Below are 12,649 nucleotides of genomic sequence, written 5' to 3'. Positions count from 1 at the left end.
AACTCTGTGTCAAATAAAGCGTGCAGTTGGAAACTCCGAAATTTTGACGTTTGGTATGAAACGAAACAGGACGTCATTTGACCACAAAATGAGTAGGCAAAAGTGACGGGCAATTTCGGCCTGTCCTACCATAGCTCCAGTGGCGCAATTGGTTAGCGCACGGTACTTATAAGACAGTGTTCGTGTGAGAAATGCCGGGGTTGTGAGTTCGAGCCTCACCTGGAGCATAATTTTTGTATGACACAATTTACATAGCAGAAAGGGATTTTCTGCAAAATGATGAAAATGACAAAAAAGAAAACTAAATCTTATTTACCGACTGGCGGGCTGGTTTTGCTGTTAAAAATAAAAAGACTCGATATTCTTCAATAAACAATGTTTTGTAAAACCAAATGATATGTTTGAAAACCTTTATTTTATTGTAAAGGTAAATTATTTTTCACCACACCAACTGGTAAAGGCCCTCTTGATTGTTCAAAAACTAACGAGAAAGTTACATTTTATCCACATGTGGGCAAAGTAATCAGATACAAATTTTGAGTTGTTTCCTTATGTTAGCTAGTAGAAATGACTTTTAAATGATGATTTTGAATGATAATTTTATTATTACATTCATTTGGATTTGATTTAATTTGAATATTTTGGTATTTCATAGTTAATAGTTTCTTCGCGTTGATGTGGTGAAAAATTTTGTGTTTCACTCCCCCTTTTAAAATAAATAACTATTTCATTTCTCATGCTCTGAAAGAGGTTAGACGGTCATTAATGTTCTAAAAACTGTGCAGAAAGTGATACTTTTCTGCACTAGAACATTTTACTTTCCAAGTACGTTTTTTTTTCATTTGTTTACGATAAGCAATTGAAATTTGGTTTTACTTAAATGGATTTGTTGTATTACAATTTTCATTCTGATATTCTCCCTAGGTATTCTTATATTTAACTACCATGGGCTCCCGAACTTTTGGGAGGCGTGCGTGGGGCCGAAGCCAAAAGCGCAGAGCCACGTTAAAAAAAGATCTAAAACCAAGGGATATACATGTGGGTCATTATTATTATAAAAGTACATTTATAATAATCTTTAAGCGAGCTTTGTGTAAAAAAATATATATATAAAAATAATAATTTAACCACACCTAAGAAAAGCTATGTATTTTTATATATTTACTTATTTCTTTCTCTATGAAATACTCTATGTACGTTTCCACAGGACGAAATATGTAAGTAAACCAAAAGTTTACAATTAACATCTTGTTGCATTTTTTCGAGAACGTTTTTTTCTGCACTAAGGTTGGTATTCCGCCTGGCCAATATCTTGATCCAATGTGTTATTTTTTGTCTCACATTTTGCTTACTGAGAGAGTGAGACGCAATGCACATTGAACAAAGAAATTGGATAGGTGGAATACAACTCTGAGACCACACACAACACACCCACACCTACACAGCCGACACACATACAACTGAGGTTTGAACGAACGATTTTTTACCTCCAGACACATTATGAAGGTTAACTTGAGATATATAGTTGAAGAAATTTGAACCTAATGCGATTCTACTTTAAGTTCAATTTTTTTCAATTTTATATCTCGAGTAATCAACCTCTTCCTGCCGTGTACCGAAATAAAGTTAGCTTTTAAAGGTTCCAAAATAAAATAAACAGCCATAATTTTAAATAATAATTATTAGTTTATAGTAATATTTCTTAATTTCTTGAATTTATTCATCAAATTGGAATGAAAATACAATCATACGCAATGGAATGAAACAAGGAACAAATCACAATTGAAATATGATTATGATTAAACAATAAATATGAATCTGTGTGCAAATATGAGAACATTTTTTAATAAATATTTCATCAAGTTATTTCATTAATAATATCTTTACTTAAATTAATACCAACAGCTTGCTGGTAGATATAGCGGAGAGATGGGACTGTCCATTTTTTTGTCACTGGGCGTCAGCTCATCGTCCTGTGTACCAAGACCCCAAATGAAGCCGTGAGACATAGGTTAAGATGTACTAACACTAGTATTGTAAGTCTGTATATAACTAACAATCTATGGGCAAATTGGCCTGATAAAGAGAAATTAATTAAAAAAAAAAAAAAAAAATTAAATAAATAAAATACTTAGAAAGATCAAGGAACTTTATTTACACAGAAAACATAATGGTAAAGATGGTTTCGAGCCAAAAATGTGTTAAAGACCAATAGAACATGTTTCAGTTTTTATCAAACAGAATTAATTGATTGTAATAGAGAGGTAAAGTCTAAGTAAAAAACGTGCCCCTTTGTTTCACATCCAAAACAGATGGCGCTGTACTGCGCTATATGTATTGCGGTCACTGAATTGTCAAACGTCAATTTTAGAGTTACCGCAAATTCGAAGTATGAAATTGTCTTAAATTATATAGGGAACGTGCATGAACTGTAGGAGGCAGCACAGGAGCCGTCAGATTTTTGGCGCGAGGCGTAAATGTGATGTTTTTTGTTCCGATGTAGCCCACAAGATGGCAGAACCTACTATGCACAAGAAAACACGTCACGTGTACATCATATGCATGTTTATGGTTCCGATTCAGGCCATAAGATGGCAGACCCTCCAACGCGCACGGTCCCTATACATCTTACTCAATCAAAGTATCTTTCGTTTTTACTGACAAGAACATCAGACTACATATTTATAGCAAAATAACCCCTGCCCCTTTAAATTATAGTTAAACTACGGCAGTACTATTCCTACCCGTTGCGTCTGTATCATCTTTTTCTTTACACGTTTAAGGCAGAAATCAACCTTATATCCCTTAAATCAGAGTCCAAAATGGCTTTACGCAAGTACTATTTCCTACTTCAACAGGCGGAGAAGGTTGTGAGAACATAAACAAATCTCGTTTTGTTGTATCACTTTCTTAACACATTTATGGAAAAAATCACCCCTATATTCATTCAGTTAGAATCTAAAACTGCTTAAACTACGCCAGTACCATTTCCACCAGCCGCATTCGGCGGAGAAGGTTGCGAGAACATGAACGACGTTGCGTTTTGAAGTATCTGTTTCCTCACGAAGTCGGTTGTGGCTGACTGTAGGTTCTCTTTGGCCCCGAACTTGCATTTGATGTAGCCGTACAGATTCGCCCCGCTGAGGGTCAGGGCGATTAGTACGAGGAGCTGTGGGCAAAAAACACACAATGGTGAAAATGATTAATCTTTCATGATTTAGGTTTCACGAAATAGTAGAAATAAATTTCAATGTCTTATACACCGTGTTTTCTTTTTTTCCGTTAATTCCAAGAGTGCATCCTTGAGCTTAAATTAAGTAAGTTTCTCAAACTCACCGGTATTCTAATTAACTCCATTTCGGAGATAATCAATAATTATTCTTTATCTGATAAGGCCCTTACGAGCGTGTACACTTGCTATAGGGCCTGTTTACATATTGATTAGTGTTTAGTATGAGTTAATACATTTGCGACTAAACGTAAGTACTATCTCGAACGATCGATGTTAGAAATGACATTGATATGTCACAGTTTTCAATTCTTTGGTTGAGTTGAATGTAATGTCCGTGTGGAAACAACGCAAATGAAACATTTAGTTACTTTTTATAAAAATAATTTAAAAATATATATTTTTTAAGCGGTGGTAGCCGAGTGGATATGACGTCCGACTTTCAATCCGGAGGTCGTGGGTTCAAATCCTGGCTCGTACCAATGAGTTTTTCGGAACTTATGTACGAAATGTCATTTGATATTTACCACTAGCTTTTCGGTGAAGGAAAACATCGTGAGGAAACCTGCACACATCTGCGAAGAAATTCAAAGGTGTATGTGAAGTCCCCAATCCGCATTGGGCTAGCGTGGGGACTATAGCCCGAGCCCTCTTGCACATGAGAGGAGGCCTGTGCCCAGCAGTGGGACGTATATAGGCTGAATTATTATTATTATTTATTATTATTATATTTTTTAAAAGAAACTGTACCATTTAGTTTCTTTAAACTTACTTACCGCTACCCCGAAGTTAACGGAATTCAATAAAAACACGGTGTATGTGGGTGTGAATTAGTATCTAGAGTATGGACGCTCACGAAGAACTTCGTACACGACACGCGTATAATTATATTGCTGTCCCGCTCGCACAGTAGCATTGACCGCCGCCAAGAGCGGGACAGCAATATAATTATGCGCATGCGTTAGAAATAGGTACAGGCGGGTCAGTGGACGAAATTCACCGGGCTTAGGGTCATTACACTTCCTCATACACTCTAAATTCAATTCTATATAATAACCGTATTTTAAAAATCTTATCTTTGTATTTTTTTTAAATAAATATATTTACACCTTTCAGTGGCAAATGTGACGTAGGTTCTTTAGCTATGTGGTCGTTTTTTTTTTTTTTTATAGAACCAAGGACCAAGTAGTTTGGTCCTGTTCTTATTTTAAATTATAATATCACAAATGAGATAAGACTGACCCTACAGGCCCACAAGAAATGTAGGATCCTTAATATTATATGCCATTTCGAGGTGGTTAGGAGTAGTTAATATTTCTACCGCTAACTCTATAGTTAGCATGGCCATAGAGAAATAAGAAGTAATAGTGCTCACTCCATACATCACTTTTGGTACCAAAATGCTTATTATTTTCGCAGTCGACATCTAGCATCGAGTAGCGGAACTCTCAGTACTGCTACTCGACAATAGATATCGCGGCAAACAAAAAGTCTAATGCTCAACTATTTTCCGCTAATATTATAACCAGAGTAAGCGTGAAGTTGAAAATAGAGTTCCGGTTACTCTAGTTATATAATAACCATTTTGGTACCAAAACTGATGTATGGAGTGAGCACTCTATTACTTCTTATTTCTCTATGGCATGGCGTTGAAACGTTACCATCCATTTGAATTTAAGCGTGAAGAGACACATGAGGAAGAAGCCGCTCCACACGAGAGGGCACAGGATCAGTCCCAACCAGAATAGTCTGCTCTCATTGCGGTTCACACGGTTCTAGAAGACAAAAAAAAATACAATCATTAAAAGCAAAAAAACTGGCAGATTCTTTGAAGTAGGGTTCAATTCTGAATTTCTGGATACGCCAAGTGCGTGGTGGGGGTATAAAAAGAAATTATGTCATCTGTCAAATAACGAATGTGTTCCGTTTTCCTCAGGGGCGCCAAGCGAGCGACACATACATTTGTAGATTTGTAAAATATGACTGACTGTATGCACGGGGATCACCTCTGCAGCTGCAGCACTGCATCACGATCAAAAAAGTCAGATTTACACATACTTGCCAACAAGGGTGTCGCCGAAGGGATAGAGAATGAAATTTGTTACGTAATGTACACCCCTCCCACCCCCGGCCATATTTGGGCGAAGGCCCATGGGCTCAAATACAATGCTAACAAAAGCGAGTTTATGCTGTTTAAAGCAGGTAATAAAACCTACAGCGTGCCCCCTGTGACTCTTTGTGGAACTCCTTTAGCACAAGTTCAGCATTTTAAGTATTTGGGTCACTGGGTCACTGATGACATATGTGACAACATGGACATTGAGAGGGAACGCAGAGCGCTGGCTGTGCGCTGCAATATGTTGGCTCGTAGGTTTGCACGATGTACCGAAAAGGTGAAGGCTACGCTTTTTAAAGCATATTACCAGTCCTTCTACACGTGCAGCCTATGGATCAGCTATACGCAGCGGGCATACAGCGTTGTGCGGGTGCAGTACAACAACGCGTACAGGGTGGTGTTCGGGCTGCCGCGACACTGTGCGCCTCGGGTATGTTCGTGGAGGGACGGATCGATGGCTTCCACAGGAAGCGATCATCAGGAAGCGGTGTAGCTCGCTGTTGACGGTGGCGCGCCAGCTCGAATACCATCCTGTGCACGTTGGCCGACCGGTGGGACTCACCGTGGCTGAAGCACTGGGTGCAGCTACATGCCCCAACATGTAGGAATTTGTATTAATGTCATATTAACCCTAGATTTAAGTATTTGTATGTTACTAACACGATATGGACACTGTTCGAAATAAATTGTTTTTGATTTGATTTGATATCGATTTGCCCCCCTCCCCCCGCTCTAGCCCATCAGCTGGCGACGCTCTTGCTTGTCAAATAGAAACGAATATTTAATGGTAATGTAAAACATAATGAAACAATAATAATACCTGCTTGGATTCGAAGACCCAGTGCGATTTTCCATCGTCATCAACATAGTTCCACCATCTCAGACCCACGAGAAGACGGCCTGGAATGTAACATAGAATTTCTATTACTTTCAATTTATAACAAATAGATTCTGTCCGCGACTTCGTCTGATTGATGATGATGATGATAATTGATCAAAAACTATCCCATGCCCCTTCCCGGGACATGAACTATCTCCATACGAAATTTCATCTAAATTGGTTCAGAGGTTAAAGCATGAAAAGAACAGATAGACAGAGTTACTTTCGCATTTGTCCCCATATTGATGTTTCGTAACACGTAAGGAAGAGGAAGTAAGCATAATAGGCTGCCTTACTAAGGAACACTACAGCTATATATAATTTTTTACACAAAAGGCCGCTTTTGTAATGTTTACACCCTAATTGCCTATCTGCGTGTCTCAATTCAATATTTTATCCTAATAATGTTGTGTCTCCATAATTTTAGTGAGTGAATCAAGATGTTGCCAGTGATATTGTATGCTACATCTTCCCAAATGAATACTCCGTATGAGATAAGGGAGTACGCGTGAGCATAATGTGTATGGGTTGGAGTGCGGGGTGCGGCAGGGTGGGTTAAGCTCGCCCCGACTGTTCAACCTGTACATGAACCGACTCATCGAGGAGCTGAGCAACACCAACCTAGGATGCTCAGTGGATGGAGTTTGCATAAATAACATCAGTTATGCCGATGATATGGTGTTGCTCAGCCCTTCGATTAGTGCGTTGCAGAAAATGTTGCACATCTGTGAGTCATACGCGGAGACCTATGGACTTAAATATAACACAGTAAAGAGCGAATTCATGGTTTTCAAGGCCGGCACTAAAACATATCATGATGTACCACCTGTCAGGTTGTGTGGAGCACCGTTAAAGCAGGTACAGCAATTTAAATATTTAGGGCACTGGGTCACCGATGACCTAAGTGACAACCTTGATATAGAGAGGGAACGTAGGGCGCTGGCTGTACGTTGTAATATGCTGGCCCGGCGGTTCGCGCGTTGTACTGATGCAGTCAAAGTAACCCTTTTCAGGGCGTACTGCCAATCCTTTTACACGTGTAGCCTATGGGTCAGACATACGCAGCGTACATACAGTGCCTTGCGCGTCCAGTATAATGATGCGTGTAGGGTGCTGTTCGGGCTGCCGCGACACTGCAGCGCCTCCGTGATGTTTGCGGAGCGGCAAATTGATGGCTTTTATGCCGTTATCAGGAAGCGGGCCGCCTCGATGATGAAACGTGTGCGCGGCTCCACGAACACCATCCTACAAACGCTGGCCGAGAGGTGGGACTCCCCGATACTTAGGCGATGGATGCAGCTCCATACCACAGCGGGGAAATAATATTTTTTTTTTTGTTTAGGCCAATTTATTACTAACATAGTTCTTAAGAATTTACCCATTGTTACTAACATATTTAATTATAATTTTAATTTTTATCTTAATTTATAATGTATTTTAATGTATGGAATTTATTTTCTGAATTAAAATTATTGAATTATTGAATTGAATAATACATTAGACACTCCAGTGTCACCTATGGACTCATAAATGTTTTGTCTTCGTTCCTTCTATTGGACTATAAAGAGGTAGCCCTGGAAAATGGTACATGTTACTGAGAAGAACGAAACGGCAATTAGGTTGCTATACTATCCTCGATGCTTGATGCCAGACGCCTGGATCCAGTAAGCATTATAGTATAGCAAAGTAACTGTAAATTTTATTGGTCTCATTATCGTATATAATATTCCGGGGTCTCCAACTATATTTAACAAGAGATTACCAGTAATATTCTTGACGCTCCAGAAGTCAGCGGACAGCAGCAGGATAACCAGCACGAAGGACGCTATGAAGGAATCGGAGAACCATCCGCAGAGGATGTACACCACGATGGCGGAGCAGCGGAACACCAGGTGGAAGAACACAATGTATGGGTGGCTGGAATGCAGAGAGACATAGTAAGTCCACGCAAGAAAGGTGTTTCTCTCTCGTAAGTTTACTTTCGCTCAGCAGAAGCGTAAAAGGCTCTGTCCTTCGTCGAGGATATGCACGTTTAGAATTGATAAGGTCCAAAAAGTTATATCCTCTTGAGGACCGGCGTTATACACGTAGGTTTATAATTAACTTTTGACTCTTCATCAACTTCACAGAGTGATGTCAATTTAAGATGTCAATTTTCGGTAGTCAAAATGATAAGGTCCATGTTACAGGCCATTGCTTAATGGAATCCTAAATATGAAATGGTTCCTATGCTAAATTTAAGTTTCAGGAAAGTCCCTTTAGACCTGTGCTAACTGTGCACCACTCAAAAAACCGCGAAATTTTCGTACTATTTTTTGTTTTTTTCAATTTAAGTTCTAAACTATGCTTTTTTTTTATGAAAGGTTTCTCTGTTCTCCATAATTTTTTTATTTACCACCTGTAGTCGGGCATTAAAGTGAAAGAAAGTGCCAATTTTTTTTTATTTGTTTGTAAAAATATTTATTTATTATTTATTTATTTCTGTTAAACACCCTATCACCTGTACTAAATGTATTTTACACCTATGATGACGAAATAATAAATGATTGAGTGATTGATTTTCTGTATCAACCTAAGGTGCCTGTTGGTGGTTAGAAGATTGTTAATTAACTACCGGACACCCGGTGTATACCTCTGCGTAATTCGCGTATTAATAAACGCAATTACTTTTCAGAAAGGGTAAATAAGGATTTGAAGAAGGAAGAGTGTTAAGTGTTTAACTTATAATTATATAATGACTGTTATTTCATACAATAAATAAATAATAAATTTAATAGGTCTCTGAAGTGTATCAGAAATCTATATAAAACATAACTTACATAAATTTCTTCCCCGCATTGTCCTCTTCCCCGAACGCGAGGGTGTCGTCATCCAGCAGCGGCACCTGCGGCACACCTGGCTGTAATGTAAGTAGCGACAACTACAGGCCAAGCCGTGCAAAGCTAATGCGAGCATACAAACTTTGTTACATGATGGCAGGTAGACAACCTTATTAGCACTTAGTAAAAAAAACAATACATACTTTCTTATAAAAAAAAAGGATAGTTCAAGATATAACTAAGCACAAGGGGTGTACTTTCAATGTCTCATCTACGGAAGGTGAAGATAGGAATGTCATCAAAAAACCTTAAATAGGTGGCGCTACAATACCTAGAATACTTGAAAAAAAATTTAAATCATAAACAGCGCACTTCACTCCCTCAATAACGCCTAGGTTCTTAGCTACTCTGGAGAGATTTGGAACTATTATTTATAGCTGACCACTGGACACTTTTGCATAAGTTCTGCCTATGGAGATTGCGTTCCTTAACTCTACCTTCCATAGTCTCATCTATACCCTGCAAGATGAATATTGTCACTGTGCTTGTAAACTGTACATAAGGTTTTCTTGCAGGTTAAAATTTGACAGATCACATAGTGGAATTTACAAGCACAACAACAATATGTATGTCAATCTCACTGATCAAATGGTGCTATGAGACCAGACCTGAAAAATGCCTTGAAATGGATAATACAAATACACAGAAATATGAGCAGAAATCAGAAATCATAGCATTTAGAAACACAACTTAAAGCGCTGAGTTTTTGAATGGATTTGTCTACCCAATTGATATACAGTGTGTCCCTTGCCATTGGACAAAGCCGAAATGTACATATGCATTAGGGTATTTAGAACCAGTGTACAAAGTATCATAACAACCCGTGTAGTGGTTTTGAAGAAATTAACAAATTACCATTTTTTACTTTGGAGCAGCCTATATGTGTTAGTAGCTCCTAAGGTAATATCTTCAAAAAATAGTATGGAACCTTCTTCAACGTTTTTGGTCTTTTTTATTTATGACACTAATAAAAATGTCTGCTTTTGAAAAATGTAATTATTATCAAATATTTCGAACAAATTGTCAAAAACACTGCCAAAGATTAATACAGTGTGTTTCTTTTTGTTGTAGATTATTGCAAATAACTTTTGTTTGAAAAATTATTTTTTAACTTTTGTTCTAATTAAAAAATATTAACGTCAGAGCATTCCTGAGAAGTAACCCTACGTGGAATATCAGGGTTTGTCCAATGGCTAAGGTCACCCTGTATTTCCTAATGCAAAATCAAATTAATTAAAATGAGTAAATGACAGTTAATGTTTACAATGTTTTACTCTATACCAGTAAATGGTTGAGGAGCTGGAAAAAGCTTTATCTAGTTGTTACTAATGAACAAATATGGCATGTTGTAGTAATTATAAAGGTAATCAAACATGAGGATGGTCTTAGTTTTACTTGTAATATTAGTTTAGATGGTTGCAATCATGATACAGTCTGAAATAGTTAGAGACGGGCCAAGCTTACTCTGCATGGCAATTGCAATGATGAAGTGTGGCAATGATATCATTACTGTCAAATTTCTACAAAAACATGAATGCTTTGTTCTGTTCAAGTCTGTATAAATTTAGCTCCACCAGGTGGCATTCCACCCGTCTAATTTCTTAGTCCAATGTGCATTGCATCTCACTCTCTCATTAAGCAAAATGTGAGAAGCAAATACACATTGGACCAAGAAAGTGGATAGGTGAAATGTAGAGATGTGCCGACTACGGTTTTAGCCGACTAGCCGACTAGCCGACTAGTCGGCAGTCAGGTGGCCGACTAGTCGGCCGACTAGTCGGCGTAGCCGACTATGGTCTTCGCCTAAGTTCGGGCGTAATCGGAAACGTTCGGGTCGCCTGATTCGCTGCCGCACGTGGTTGCGTTTTCATGTTTTGACTAGTTTTGTTTACCTTTCCGATTCACTTGTTGCTCCGGTGTGTTATTATTAGAAAAACATACATAACGAATCGTAATTGTTGTTTAAAAGTTTAAATAAACAAGTAGTGATCTTTATAAACATTATGACTAAAAGAAAATCACGCGTGTGGACATTTTTTGACGATGTTGAAGATGATTCAAGTAAAGTGAAGTGTAATCAATGCCAAGTACTTATTTCGCGAGGTGGACTGGGTAAATCGGCAAACACTTCGAGTATGGTGGTTTTTTTATTTTATTTCCTTATTTTTTTGGAAGATCTAGGCAGCCGACTATTCGGCTCATTTTGCCGACTAGTCGCCGACTAGTCGCCGACTATAAATGTGGCCGGATAGTCGGCTTTCCCGACTAGTCGGCGACTAGTCGGCACATCTCTAGTGAAATGCCATCCTTAGACAGAATATATTTATTTTCTAAGGGCATGCAAGTTTGATTGATATGGCAGTTAATTCTGTTCTGGTAGTTTGTTGTATTATTCATTTGTTTTATACATATTTGTAATTTTCAACTTTACATCACTTTCATGCTCATAATAATAATATATATATATATATATATATAGTACCTGGGCGACCGAGCTTTGCTCGGTTATAACTATTTATTGTAATATGGTGGTCTATAGGTGATAATCTTAACTAAATTTTTTTACTAAATTAAACTTGTCTAAAACAATAAAAATTAAAAAAATTATATATAAACTTGAACATATAAAAAAAAACAAAAGTTAGTCACCGGGCGAGATTCGAACCCGTAACACTCGTTTAGCAGTCCGCGTCTTAACCCGCTGGACCAGACGGACAGTGGCCGGCTATACGAAATTAGCGACCATATTCTGCGTCGAAAGAAAAACGCATGAAAACTCGAAAACACGCGTTTTCCCAAACATAAGACTAATCTAGATAGATTGTATACCCCCAAAAACCCACATATACCAAATTGCGAAATCGTTAGAGCCGTTTCCGAGATCACAGAAATATATATACATATATATATATACAAGAATTGCTCGTTTAAAGGTATAAGATTGGCAGCGATTTAGATAGTACAGACTGTGAAAGTGTTAAGTATTTTGAAATTATGAAGTTTAAAAAGCACTTGCACAGTCTGTGCTATAAAAACAGCTGCCAACTTAGCTCACTCTAACTTTAGTTTACTTAGTTACTTCAAGTTCATCAAAAGCTTAACAAAACGTATGGTATACTAAACCTAATGCGAAAAATAACTTGCGCAAATGCTAGTTAAATAAATACTCAAAACACAAATTAGTCATAAATGAGCAAATCAAATCAGATATCTAAATATTATTAATATTAAAGCTTTAAACGAAGAAAATATTTATTATGAATCAATCATGAGTAATAACGAATGCAAAATTTAGGCAAGTTACGGCATTAAAATTAATATTTTTTCTATTTACTAATACTTACGGTTGCAGAGTTCATCTCTGAATCTTAGCAGTTCGGATAATTATTGTATTTTCAATTAATAATCGGGGAAAACACTGTAAATCGTGTATTATTTTCGTTTTCCGTGAAAAGTTGACGTGACATGTCCCTAAATACCACAGATTATAAATACTCACCCATACTAAAACGTCTGATTGACATTCTTGTATTCGCTAAGGTTGG

At 37.6% G+C, this 12,649-nt stretch overlaps 1 protein-coding gene and 1 non-coding gene across 3 annotated transcripts; one reads left to right on the top strand and one right to left on the bottom strand.

The window, feature by feature from the left end:
• The first annotated feature begins 133 nt into the window (after positions 1–133).
• On the top strand, positions 134–227 carry Trnai-uau (transfer RNA isoleucine (anticodon UAU)). Its single transcript has 2 exons — positions 134–171; positions 192–227. It is a non-coding gene; the product is annotated as a tRNA-Ile (tRNA).
• A 1,908-nt stretch (positions 228–2,135) lies between these two features.
• On the bottom strand, positions 2,136–12,601 carry LOC133523338 (uncharacterized Golgi apparatus membrane protein-like protein CG5021). Of its 2 annotated transcripts, none has more exons than XM_061858856.1 (6): positions 12,449–12,601; positions 9,045–9,109; positions 7,988–8,142; positions 6,166–6,245; positions 4,891–5,004; positions 2,136–3,169 (listed from the first exon to the last, which is right to left on the bottom strand). In XM_061858856.1, the coding sequence occupies exons 1-6, from the start codon at positions 12,461–12,463 to the stop codon at positions 2,969–2,971; spliced, it is 630 nt and encodes a 209-aa protein (XP_061714840.1). In that variant the 5' UTR covers positions 12,464–12,601; the 3' UTR covers positions 2,136–2,968. The 2 variants fall into 2 exon arrangements, with proteins under 2 accessions (XP_061714840.1, XP_061714839.1); XM_061858855.1 differs by having other exon boundaries at positions 9,045–9,124; positions 12,449–12,600.
• Between the last annotated feature and the right edge of the window lie 48 nt (positions 12,602–12,649).

The sequence above is a fragment of the Cydia pomonella genome, chromosome 12 (assembly GCF_033807575.1).
Source record: "Cydia pomonella isolate Wapato2018A chromosome 12, ilCydPomo1, whole genome shotgun sequence".
NCBI lineage: Eukaryota > Metazoa > Arthropoda > Insecta > Lepidoptera > Tortricidae > Cydia > Cydia pomonella.
The sequence above is the reverse complement of the archived record's forward strand: the minus strand, read 5'-3'. Positions and strand labels throughout refer to the sequence as shown.